Consider the following 13,918-nt stretch of genomic DNA (forward strand, 5'->3'; position numbering starts at 1 on the left):
TATTTAAACTTACGATTGCTCAACCTACATTGGACATGCCAGAGCTGTTGTGGAAGGTTTATATTGACTTCGAGATATCAGGGGGTGAATACGAGAGAATAAAGCAACTCTATGAGAGGCAACTTGATCGAACAAAGCACTTAAAAGTATGGATTAGTTATGCTAGATTTGAGACTTCAGCTGGTATAAAAGATGAAGAGGTGGGTGGGGAGGCTCTGGATACAGTATTGTTACATGAAAGTATGATATGCTCCATACAATACCATACTAGTATAAATCAATACTTTAATATGATAAAGTAATACTTTATTATAGTAATCTAATACCGTACTGTGATAAAATAATACTGCAATGCACTATGATAAAGCAACTCCCCACTTGAGTTTAAACTTGCTATGCTTGGAGTAAGTATGCTGAATTAGAAAGATTATTAAGTGAGATAAAACGTGCTCGAGCAATACTTGAACTTGCGATTGCTCAACTTATATTGGATATGCCAAAGCTGTTGTGGAAGGCTTACATTGACTTCAAGATATTAGAAAATGAATACGAGAGAACAAGATAACTCTATGAGAAGTTACTTGATCAAATAAAGTACTTGAAGGTATGAATTAGTTATGCCAGATTTGAAGCTTCAGCTGGTATAGAAGATGAAGAAGTGGGTGGGGAGGCTCCGGATACAACATTATTATATTGAAGTATGGTATGCTCTGTATAATACCACACCAGTATAAACTAATACTTTAATATGATAAAGCAATACTTTATTATGATAAACTAATACTGTACTCTGATAAAACTATACTACAATGCACTATAATAAAGCAACTCTCTATTTGAGTTTAAAATTGCTATGCTTGGAGCAAGTATGCCGAATTAAAAAGATCATTAAGTGAGATAAAACGTGCTCGAGCAATATTTAAACTTACGATTGCTCAACCTATATTGGACATGCCAGGGCTATTGTGGAAGGCTTACATTGACTTCGAGATATCAGAGGGTGAATATAAGAGAATAAGACAACTCTATGAGAAGTCACTTGATCGAGCAAGGCAACTCTAGTTATGCGAAGTTTGAGACTTCAGCTCCGTACAACACTACACTAGTATAAAATAATACTTTAATATAATAAATGAATACTTCACTATAGTAAAATAGTATCGTAATGTGTTAAAATAATACTATACTGTTATGGAAGATGATAACTTTCTCAAGTTCATCAAAAATCAAATCCTGCCATAGTATCACATATCCAAAAGAACATATCATAGTATTGCAACTTAAAGTAGCACCACAGTAATTGAACATGTCCAAAATAATACCCATACATCAAATGTCCAAAATATTTAATAATAAAATAATACTTAATTTTTATGTCACTCAGCTATATATTTCTCAATGCCCTCCCATTGAGTGCTTCTGTGATCTATCAGAATATGATGTGCCATATACCAGTCCATGCTATAAGTCTTCGCTGCTGTCCAAAATTTCTCACTACTCCTGGAGAAGGACTCAACCCATAGGCAAACATAGATCCCACAATTAATGTCTCCTTCTTGATCCCGACAATCTGATATGTGTTCCACAGAATAATCTTCAAGCACAATATCCCGACAATGTTTCAACCATAGCCCAAAGAAGCCTGCCTATGTCAAACCATTTTATATTCGTTAGTATCAAACTAGCGAATTATCATGAATAGAGTGACAGAGTAAGAGAAAACCAACCAACTCCCATCAGTATCAACATGGCTTGAGACATCCTATGGGATAAAATGATACCAGTACCATAAAATAAGTGAACAAGAGCAACCCGACTAGCAAATTGCCATAAATATCAAAAGGTGCCAATGCCACTTATCAGATTGCCATAAACATCAAAGAGTGATTAATGAAATTAAGATTTTGTACTTACAATAGTTTCAGTAGTTTTTTTGGCTACTGAACTTTTTATAGAGTCGTAGTGTAAAATTTTTTCATGCATGGTATTAAATACCAAAAGGTGCCAGTGCCACTTATTAGTGGTGTTAAGCAGAAGTATTATGTAGCGGCATGTGGCAAATATGTAAGGAGAAATATGATTAAAAGATAAACGCATGATGTTTGTCATCCCCTCTATGATTTTTTTCATAGTACCTTTATCTAGATGTTCATCTAGTTTTCAGAAATAGTTTAACATCTCATGCTACCAACAATTAGAAAGAAAAATATGTTAATAGCTCAATATTATTTTATAAAGCTTAGATGTGACACTGAGAATAAAAAATATAGACAATTCATACTGTGGACTTCTGCGTATGTAGGAGATGTTGCATTGTCTATTGGAGTCTTCTTCATTGGGCATAATTTTCATTATACACATCAAACAATTGATTATCTGTTCATTCATACAAATAGAATTCATAAATTTAAAAAAAAAAACTTTACAATATTATTGTCCTATAATATAATTCACTTACATCATTAGATATTGCCTCTGAAGATAATAATTTACATAGGCTCAAGTCTTTAACCCATATAGAACCATATGTGGTATGCTCCTTCCATATAAGATCCCTAAAAATAATGATAATTCACTTACAAGTACTAAAGAAAAATAATAATTTTGAATATGCCTATTATTGGTATAAAATCTTGCAACCATACGCTCATACCTACTATCTTGAGCCATGTCAGCATCTATTACAGCAACATTCTACATACAACGAAGTATCAATTGGCACTTAAAAAGTATCAGATAATTTAACTAAAGTATCAACTAACTATAAAACAATATCAATATACTACTTGAGAAGTATTAGAAAACTACCATAGCAGTATCAAAAAATCTAAAACTAAGGAAGTATTACTTAGCACTAAAATGTATCAAGTAGCTAAAAGAAAGTATGAAATAACTATAAAGCGGTATCAAAATGGTATAGGAAAGTATCAGATGATGGTATCAAAAACATATAAAACTACTAGAGGCAGTATCAGAAAATATTTTGACAAATATTTATCTTATCACTAAGAACAGCAATGGTTGTCGTAGGATTCTTGCACCTTTTTATACTTGCTACCAACCAGATAGTTTTTCACCATCTTGGTTAATGTCGACTTCCTATCCATCCTCTCCTTCAACCTCTTGACAATTGAAGAAGGCCCTCCATCCTTCTTTTCCTCAGTGTTCGCATCCTCATTACCCCCATGACCTCCACCAAGGTCATGATCATCATTCTTGCTCTCATTTTTCCCCTCCTCCTCCTCCTCCTCCTCTTCTTCTTCCTTTTTCTTTCCCTTCTTTGCCTCCTCTTTTTCTTCTTGTCTCTCATTCTTCTCATCATCCTTTGACCCTCCTCCTCCTCCTTCAATCTTTTTCTTGGATTTGGCATCATCATCATCCTCACTGTCAGATGTGGATGCATATGATTCAGATCCAAAGTCAGATGAGTAAAAACCATAAAATACCACTCCATGATTCTTTCTTTCCAGAATGTGGCAAAATTTTTTACAATTTCTCTTCAATAACTTGATCTTCACTTTCAAGGTCAAGATCTCATCATCTTTTTTCTTATTGCTTTGTTCAAGCATCTAAACCCTTTGCATAAAATTCTGAAAATCCACACTATAAGACGTTCCGGCAACATCCATTTGTTTCTTCTTTCTTTCCTCCTTTTCAACATTAGCAGCCCTATCAACATACACCTAAAAAATATTTGCACCAATAGATGTTTCACTTTGGAGGTACTGATGCTCGAAAGGGGCAAGCCAATACTCTTTGTTCTGATGAAAGTATAAAGTATCAATAAGGCAGTATTATTATACTATAAGGCAGTATGACATCAGAGATTTTCAATACTAAATAACAATGATAATATTACCTTATCAACGATAATTCTACTGATCTTCTCTTTAATTTTATTAATACATTTCAACTATTTCACCTTCCACTTGAAGAGATGGGGCCTTGCTGCCCTATCGCTTAGGGGTGTCAAGATGGAGGGAACCCTCTCTAGAAATCAAGTCTGCATCAAACAATAATAAAAAATATAAGCAAGCTTATTGTTACTACAAAATTATTCATTATAAAATATAAAATTAATACAGTATAATTGCACTTGATACTTACCAACAAATCGATAGCACAACCATTTAAGTAATCGGATGATGGCTTCACCTTATTTTTTCAGTCATGTATCGCTTGATGACTGGATATGATGTTCTCTATCAAAAATATATAAACAACCATCCCCCAATCGAAGTCACCCAACTTGTCAATATGATCAACATATTGGAGTACAGATCTTGGAATCTCTTTTGTAGATAAGAAGACAAGTATCGTGTTCAACACAACTAACACGAAGATAGAAACAAAAGCTTTCACCTCTTTCTCTCTTTTAGAGCTAACATAAAACTTTAATAGTTTCTCAAGATTATTTCTATGCCCCCCATCTCGAGAACCCCCAAGTAATTCATTATATGTTTTATCTTTCGGAGATGCCCCCTCCTCATCAAGTTCTACAGGTAGGCCGGTGAGAGGGAGACCAAATATTACGGTGAGCTCGTTCTTTTCAAGCTTCAGCTCTAAACCATCACCGACGATGAATACATCTCTTTGCTTATCAAACCACTTGATGAGCACATGCAACCAATTCAGACTGATAGACAACTCTAGAATATCAAGAAAGTGTGCAAATGGTGTTTTCTGTAGAAGCTTCATTTGCACATCCGAGATTAATTCCTTTACACTCTTCTTGCCTTTCTCTTTTGCATTCAACATTCTATACAATGAACTTAGAGAGTATTTAGTCTCCAACCTCCCGGTATATAACTCAGTCCTCTTATGTTTATTTTGAATCTGTAGCACAATGCAGTGGAAGTCTTGACATTACACGTAATATATAAGAAAATATTTAGTGGAAAAGATAACTCTCTTTTTTCATTTAAGGATCCTAAGCTCTAAAACCATATAAAAGTACTAAATATGTATATCAGTGTACAATTAATGTACAACGCAGTATAAATTGCCTTTTACTTGTATCAATTAGGCATCATTGAGCATGCAATTTAAATTATTTCTCATTCAATCATGAACAATAAAAATTTGAACCAAACCATTTCTAGGATTTCAATTGGAGGAAAAAATGCTTACCGATTGGAATTTCTTGCACTGACCTCCGGACGTCGACATTGCTCTGGCGTAATGGAGGGAGGCAGAAGCACCAAAGAAAAAGCGAAGAGTATGCTCCTTCGGTATGATGGAAGGAGGCGGCAATGGACGGGGGATCAATAAGATAAGGGGAGCTGGCCACCGGTGGGGAGATCAACAACGTGAGGGGATTGTGTTAGATGGTAAGGAGAAAAGAGAGCGGACCAACTTGAGGGGATCAGCGATTGGAGACGAGCAGCAAAGCAGGGGGCACACGATCGTGTTGGAAGTCGGGGGAGCGCACGATGGATGTTCGGTGATCAGGGTAAGAGAGAAGAGAGTTTATGCTCGTTTAAATATCAAAAAGGTAATTAGATAATTTTATCGTATTTGAGTAGCTCCTTCTAGCTAAAGTTTCAAATGAAAAGTAGTTTTTATTTAAAATTGAAAGGAGAAGTTCCTTTTAACTTTGAAGTGAAACGAAGATTTTTCTCTAGTTCCCTCTATTTTTAGATACTTATCAGATATTTCTTGAGTCAGTCGCACCAGACAACTTCATAATAAGTCATTTTCATTGTATTACATTATACCGTAGTAATTGCACCAATATTCTCATACTACATGTGGCATGATAAATATTGTTGGAGTGCATGTGACAATTCTTGCTATTTTAAAAGAACAAATCTAAGTTTCATAACATCACTACATCAGTTATATATAATAATTATTAAAATAATAATTAATTTAGCGATGTAAATGATTGCAGCCCTTGCCATTGTCGGTTGCTTGTCCTGCTGGCCTGCTCGCTGCTTTGTCAACCTTCTGGGGAACCCATGGTTACTTCACCTGGACACGGACGAGTCGGCTCATAATTAAAGTTTAAGGAGAGACTTGGTCTCCCATCTTCTGCCGTTGACTCGTTTGCGGCATCATCAGAGAATATAATGCAATGCCGCGATAATATCCATTGAACGGACCAACACGACAAGGTCCAAAAACTTGGCTGCTCGCTCGTATCGTTGATCCCCACAGTGGGTAAACATCGTGCATGCGACCTCGGAGGCGGAGAGGTTGAAGTTGGTGCGCTGTTTTTAACGCGAGAAATCTTTCTCTTTTTTTTGTGATACAGGAGAAATCTATTTTTCATTGGTGGAAGCCGTGCACCAAACGAGCAAGAAGTTTTGAACATGATATTTAAGGCATGGAAGACAAAAAGCAAGGTAACATTGATGCACACCAAACAAAAACCGGCAAATGTTTAGGCCACGAACAGCGAGATCTCTCTCTACCAAAAAAAAACCAACGAGATCTCTCTCTCTCTCTCTTTGCGGGAGCAACGACCGTTTCAATCATCCTTCCTCTGTTTCCGCCACGCCTCTCTCTCCCCCTCCTTAACACCTTCCGTTCTCCACATTTTTCTCCTTTTTTTTTCCCCTTTCCTTCTCTCTCTTTCTCCATTCCGACCCTCCTCCTCCCTCTCTCTCTCTTGTAAGTTAGCGTCCTTTGAGAGGAAAACGAAACAGAGAAGGAAAAAGTAGGGGAAATGGAGAAGGCCCAACCTCTTCCTCCTCAGAAATCCAACAGCTTCTCCTCCTCCAGCAGGGAAGAGAAGCTCCGAGAATCCAACAGGAGCCTCTCCTTTGGTGCCATCAAGCTAGAAGATAGACACCAGAAGAAGGAGACAGATTACAACAGGGAGGACCGGATAAAGGAAGGGAAGGAGATTAATGCGGACGAGAAGCAGGAGGAAAAGGAGGAAGCAACCAAGGAGAACTTCCAAGAGGCCGAACCCAACTTCATTGCCATCTCTGAGGAGATTGATCATTTCCTCGCCATCCTTGTCAGCCTCCAAGATGCTCAGTTTCAAATCTCCGAGCCGCCCGAGCTCCCAGAGTCGAACATCGAGACGTTCATCGCCATGTTGGAGATGGAGATCGCCACGTATGAGTCCGGCGAGCAGAAATGGTCTCCTGACCACGACGAGATCTGCCTCCTCGATGCCTTCAATCGACTCCACAAGCTGACATCCGCGCTCACACCACTCTCGTCCAACGCCAAGTATAACCATGCCATGAATCGCACCGGCAGTGCCCTCCACCACGCCATGGCCTTCCTCGAAGACGAATTCTTTTCACTCCTCGACGAGAATTCCCGGGCAAAGCAGCAGGATCCGGGCAGCGCCAGCTCGAAGACCAAGCGGCCGCCATCTTTCAGCCGACCGCAGCAACAACCACAACAACAACACGAACAAGACCGGTGCATTCTGCCCTCAGCCGAATCCAGCACCCATGAAGATTCCCCGACATATCCACCGGATGTCGTCGAGAGATTACGCGGCATCGCCGCGGCGATGATCTCCGCCGGGTATGTGACCGAGTGCAGCGAGGTGTTCGCCGTTGCTCGGCACAATGCCTTCTATGCGGGCCTGTCCAGCCTCGGATTTGAGAAGATCGGCATCGATGATGTGCAAAAAATGGCTTGGGATTCTCTGGAGGGAGAGATCGCGACGTGGATCCGGGCGTTCCGGCATTCCATCACCGTCTCATTCCCCAGCGAGCGCGAGCTCTTCGATATAGTCTTCTCCGGCCACCAAGAGATAGCCAACAGCCTCTTCAGCGACTTGGCCCTCCGTGCAGTCTTTCAGCTCCTCAATTTTGCGGAGGCCGTCGCCATGACGAAGCGCTCCACGGAGAAGCTCTTCAAGATGCTCGACATATATGAGAGCTTGAGGGACTTGATGCCCACCATCGACGCCATTCTCTCTGTTGAAGCGAACGAGGAGGAGGAGTCAGCCTCCTCGCCGGCAATGGATCTCAAGTCGGAGATCTCCGCCATCCGGTCCCGTCTCGGGGAGGCGGCGGTGGCGATCTTCTGCGACCTCGAGACCTCGATCAAGACCGACACCGGGAAGACACCGGTGCCCGGCGGCGCCGTCCATCCTCTCACCCGCTACGTCATGAATTACCTCAAATATGCATGTGAATACAAGAACACATTGGAGCAGATCTTCCGAGATTACCAGAGATCTGAGAGGCCGTCATCCTACGACGATGATGGCGATGATGCGCCGTCGGACAGCACTAGCAACCATGAGAACAAAGAAAACAACAACAATGCAGATGATCCAAACCCATTTGCAGAGCAATTGATGGAGGTGATGGAATTGTTGCACGCGAATTTGGAGTCCAAATCCAAACTCTACAAGGATCAGGCACTGTGCAACATATTCTTGATGAACAATGGGAGGTACATCATGAAGAAGATCAAGGGGGCGGCGGAGATCAATGAGCTGCTCGGCGATGCATGGTGCCGGAAGAGGTCATCGGATCTGAGGCAGTACCATAAGAACTACCAGCGGGAGACGTGGTCGAAGGTGCTCGCTTGTTTCAGGGATGGAGGCCTAAATGTGAAGGGGAATGTGTCGAAGCCGGTGCTGAAGGAGCGATTCAAGAGCTTCAACGCCATGTTCGACGAAATCCTCAAGACGCAGAGCTCATGGGTGGTGAGCGACGAGCAGTTGCAGTCGGAGCTGAGGGTGTCCATATCGGCGGTGGTGGTGCCGGCATACCGGTCGTTTCTGGGGCGGTACTCGCAGTACCTCGACCCCGGGAGGCAGACGGAAAAGTACATCAAGTTTGGGGCGGATGACCTCGAGAATTATATTGATGAGCTCTTCGATGGCAATCCTTCCTCCATGGCAAGGAGGAGGACATGAGAGGGGGTGAGAGTTGGGGGAGGTGCGATTCCTGTCATATTTATTATCTTCCTTTTTTTTTTTTTTTTTTTTTTTTTTGCTGTTTTTACTTGTGTTAAGAGTTGGAATGAAGAGAGGGAACGTGTCATATTCTGTTAAGAGACAGAGATGCATGTAATAGCTTGAGGTCTGTATTCGTTCGATTATGTTCTTAAACATTCAAGAAATGACAAATTCTGGCATATCTCCGTGCTTACAATTCATGAAACCATTCGTGTTTGCTCTAAATGCAGCTAGTGCTATACTTCTATCTAGCTCCGTGTTCAGAATTCTCCAAGTTCCTTTTTGAGTTCAAAATGCAATATGGTGGGAGCCCGGTGTGCCTAAATTAGTCTGCACTCCTTCAGCCAAAACCAGACCAAACCTTCAGAAGCTGTTTTCAGGTTGAAAACATTTGTTAGTACTCCAAAGATTTTATTATGCTGGGCCTAGAACATTGACATGAAACCGAGCGACCAACTATTTGAGGTGGTACTTAAAATTTTTTAGCAAGTTTTCGGTGCTTACATATTGATACAATGTCATCTGATTGGCTTGGGCAACTGGATTTATATAATAGATGATATAGTGCTTATATTTTGATACCATGCCCTCTGATTGGCCCGGGTTTGCCTACCGAGCTAATAAAAACTAAGGGTCACAGTTAAAATTCCAGGCCTGATCCAATCTAAGGCTTTCTTTTTTTCTTTATTATTATTATTATTATTATTATTATTATTATTATTATTATTTGATGTGGCCCAACCCATCCAGTTTATGCCTTAAATAAATGAGAAATTCTTTGTGTGCTGCACCGTCCATGGTGGTTGGCTCGGATGTGAGGTCGGGTGAAAAAAAAATTTTTTTTTTCATACTCCTCTCCAACCCAATCATCTGAGTCAATCATCGTAGATGGTGCACGTCGAGCTGCACCACCTGCAGTGCACAAAGAGTTTCGATAAATAAATTGGCAAAGTCTAGGTGTCTAGTAAGGCCCATTTGAGAGGCCGGCGTTACGCTATGATACATAACTATAGCTTGTTAATTTTGTTTGTAACAAATGCCTTCCTATCTCAGCTCAATTAACAGTCCAATCATACGTCACAGCATTCTTCTGTCAGTTGTCAAATGAGTGGCTGACATTTACTTCCATAAAGTATGAGTAAGAGATTCAAAATGATTGATCTAAAGAAATTTAAGGGATGCTTAGTCCACTGCTAGAATCGAAATCCAAATTGATCAATTGAAATGGATATATCCTCTAACATATTTAATTTATAGTAAAAATTAAAATCAAAATTAAAATAAAATTTAAATATTAAAAAAAATAGACATCAGATTTTAAAAATCAGGACATTCTCATTTTTTTTAAAATTAAAATGAAAATAATTTTTTTTAATAAATAATTAAAATAAAAGCTATCCATCTTTATTTTCCTCTCAGAGCCCAACCAGTCTCAACTAAATATATTCTTAAGATACATGTAAGTAATATTTGGGAAACCTCATATTTGGAGATGATTCGCGAAGCCTTGGCCTCTTATAGCTATACTTCAACAAATATTGACGCATCATTCAGAACGGTAAAGGCATTATCATTAAGAAAGGACATTCAGAACGGTAAAGGCATTATCACTAAGAAAGGACTGTAAAGTTAACAAATATTTCAGGGCATCTATTAATACGACAGACACAAATATTTTATCAAAGTCACATTCCATCATTTAAATAACCGAAGCCTTCGTTGGAACCCACTGAGAACAAAAAAGAAAACAGAAGCTTCCACTCCCAAACCAAAGCATATACCAGCATCAATATATTCTCCCACAACATTCAACTCTCCGACCTCCGCCCTTCCCAGGAAATTTCTTATTGGATCCATACCGTATGGGACCCTCCAATGTGTGAACCTTTTTAATTACTTTTTTGCTTTTTGCGTGTCATAAACTACAGATATATGGACCTTAAAGTAACCCACGCAACCACTACGTTGCTTCAATTACAATTACTTTGATCCAAATGAGAGGACATATATAGTTAGGTATGCTACAGCGCCTCTGACAAAGCCGGTGTCATGTTCCTTTTGGACAAGAACCACCACCTCTGGTGGTCATTACCTTCTGAAGCTTCGCGCTGTTGGTGTACCGTCGTCCTTTGGGAGCTTGACAGCAGAATAGGCTCCGGCCCCAATAAGGGCCCCAAGGATAGGTGCCGTGAAATACACCCATATGGCCTTGTAGTTGTTCGCCGCCACCGCCGGGCCCAGTGTCCTCGCCGGGTTCATGGATGCTCCACTAATCCTCCTGAAATTTTTGTAAATATTCCACCATTTAACCCAACTGAAAGAGATAGCTTTGTGAGAGAGTGTTGGAATTTGGAAAAGATAGTTTCTAAATCCAGCCTTTTGTCTTTGAGTCTCTCTACTTTCCAAGAAAGAGAATAAGTTTCCCTGGGAAAGCTTAACATATAAGCATCGACTAAATTTTGAGAGAAAATATAAATTTGCTACTTCATCTAGGAAGTTTTAATCCTTGATTAATCACTGGCAAAACATTCTTTTCAATTCCTTTTATACTAAATCATGATACATGAAGCTGTCATGGTCATCATACAAACCCGGCAATGAGATTGTTCATTGCGACAGTCGCTCCTACCGCAATCCCGGCAAGCTCCCCCACCTGAAAGAAATGAAGAGGATTACAAGAATTACACTAATTCATACATTATGTTCACGACCCCTATGCCTAATTTCATGGACACAAGCAAGAAAGAAAACAACTCACAGCTCTAGAATCGGTTGCAACTGCTGTGGTAACGAACATGAGATTGAATCCTATAATAAACTCCATTACAAACGCTGCACTCACACTACCACTCGGCACCGTTGCGCCTTCTCCCAGAACAGGATAAAAGATTGCCTTCAGTGTAAATGCTGCACAGAGTGATGCAGACATTTGCGCTGCAATATATACCAACACCTTCCACATATATACAAATATAATCAAACATAAGCTTAGTAGAATTTTCTTAGCACAAGATATCCTAGAAGCTCATCAATGGATGGTAGTTAATTAATTACCTGCTCCCAGGAGAAGTGTTTGAAGGTGGCAAAGGCAATGGTGACAGATGGATTGAGATGAGCTCCGGAGATATGGCCGGTTGAGAGGATGACAAGCATGGCGGCGAGGCCGGAAGCGGCGGCGACGCCAAAGAGGGTGACGGCACCGCCGGATTGGTGTTCGATGATTGCGGCGGCTGTGCTGGCGAAGACTAGCATGAAAGTGCCTATGAACTCAGCCCCTACCTGCTTTGCCCACATACCACAAAATTTCTGGTTATTGTTCACTTGCATGTGTTGCATTTCATACCATCAGCGAAAACTAGCTCTCTAGAAAGCAATCTATTCAGGAAACCGGGGAAAGATTTGTGCTTCCACCTTTCCCTTCCATCTTTTCTGATAAGATTTAATATATGTATTAGCCAAACCATCATTATGGATATAATCTAATTATTTATGTGGTTGCTATCGTATCATCTCCATGTCCAACAAAAGGATGCGTTCTTCTTCCTTTGAAAAACAAAAAAAAAAAAAAAAATCTTGTGTGGGCACGGTGGGTCAACATCCTTAGCATTAATTTATTGTTACACGTAATACATTGACTAATGGCGAAACAAGGTTGACGTGGTGAAAAGGACAACTAACAGCGACATAATTCTCCATTATTACATCTCTCCGTTGACACAAATTGCATCGTCTTTACCAATAATTTACTTCAGATCTCAAGTAAATCCTATCTACTTTTACCCCCCTCCCCCCAAAAGAAAAGCTATCTATTGGGAAAGATTAACGATGCAAGTGATTTATTTGATTGCTTGGCTGAAGGAAAGAAGAGCAAACAACCATTCAGAAGCCTTGATTTGATGAAATTTTATATGATTGGGCCGCCAGCCAAAAAATTTCCAGGTTACCTAGTGGAACCAGAAACGCTTATTTAAAGAGAAACGAGATCGGGAAACACACCTTTCTTGCAAGGGAAAGGGATGTCAGGGGGCTCGGGGCATCGTCGTCGATGGTCCATGGCTTAACTCGGAAGCAATTGCGGTGGTTGAGGAGCGAACGCCACCCATCGACGGCCCGGCCAGCCTTGTGCCCGCCGAAGAGTGGCGATCCGGGGCTCGCCGGAGTGGAAGCGCCGTCGTCGCCGATGTCCGCCATCGGAGAAGACAAGGGAGGAAAGGAAAGGACCCAAGGAGGGTGGAAGCGGTGCCCTGGAGGAAGTATACTTTAACCTCTCTCTTTTCTTATTCCCTGTCCCTCCGGCTTCTATTGTGGGCTCAGGTTCCTTATCAAAGAGGTTTGGTTGTGTTGCTCCTGGGCATTGGTTTTGGCTAACATGCTCCACACTTGACGCGGCGGTCATGTTTCGGAATTTTTCTTTCTTTTTTTTTTTCGTTGTACACGTTTTCAGTATTTGAAATAACGAAACTCTTGTGTTCCGTTATGTGCACGTAACATACTTCAAAAGAATAATAGTTATTTTCTAAATATTACTTTGTTAATACAGCTATCGTTTACCACTTTCATCATTTCTTGCATAAAAATAACTATCACGTTGCTAGATGAAAAATTTAAGATAAATTATATCGATAGTTCTTAAACTATATTAAATTTTTTTAAATAATTACTAAATTATAAAAATCTAAATTTTAGTCCCTGAACTTTCTGAACCATTTTAATGTTGTCCTTTCGATGATTTCCGACAACTCTTTCTCCTTGATTTACTCTTTCACCTACTTATGTAGCTTTTATTTTAATAATTAAACTCAGCTGGTGTCCCACACGAATCGCAAAGCATCAAAAAAAAAAAAAAGAACGAAGAAGACTCCCTGACAAACCCCTCCTACCGCACCTCTGCCCACCTCGCCTCACCCCCTCCACCCCAGCATCGATGGATTGTGCGCTGGTGCCCCCCGGCCCCGCCCCACCCCACTCCAATGTGAAGGATTAATTCTCCTCCCTCCATCGCGATGCACCCACACCAGCTGCCGACGAAGCCCG

General features: G+C 40.5%; 2 protein-coding genes across 2 annotated transcripts; one reads left to right on the top strand and one right to left on the bottom strand.

Annotated features, from left to right (window-relative positions):
• Nucleotides 1-6,330: 6,330 nt before the first annotated feature.
• On the top strand, nucleotides 6,331-9,131 carry LOC105049869 (exocyst complex component EXO70C1-like). The gene has a single exon (XM_010929644.4). It carries the CDS (start codon nucleotides 6,671-6,673, stop codon nucleotides 8,840-8,842), a length of 2,172 nt encoding a protein of 723 aa, XP_010927946.1. The 5' UTR covers nucleotides 6,331-6,670; the 3' UTR covers nucleotides 8,843-9,131.
• Nucleotides 9,132-10,513: 1,382 nt separating this feature from the next.
• Nucleotides 10,514-13,185, bottom strand: LOC105049870 (aquaporin NIP6-1). The gene is made up of 5 exons (XM_010929645.4): nucleotides 12,881-13,185; nucleotides 11,939-12,163; nucleotides 11,643-11,837; nucleotides 11,476-11,537; nucleotides 10,514-11,162 (listed from the first exon to the last, which is right to left on the bottom strand). The coding sequence occupies exons 1-5, from the start codon at nucleotides 13,073-13,075 to the stop codon at nucleotides 10,973-10,975; spliced, it is 867 nt and encodes a 288-aa protein (XP_010927947.1). The 5' UTR covers nucleotides 13,076-13,185; the 3' UTR covers nucleotides 10,514-10,972.
• Between the last annotated feature and the right edge of the window lie 733 nt (nucleotides 13,186-13,918).

Source organism: Elaeis guineensis, chromosome 8, assembly GCF_000442705.2.
Source record: "Elaeis guineensis isolate ETL-2024a chromosome 8, EG11, whole genome shotgun sequence".
In the NCBI taxonomy this organism is placed as follows: domain Eukaryota; kingdom Viridiplantae; phylum Streptophyta; class Magnoliopsida; order Arecales; family Arecaceae; genus Elaeis; species Elaeis guineensis.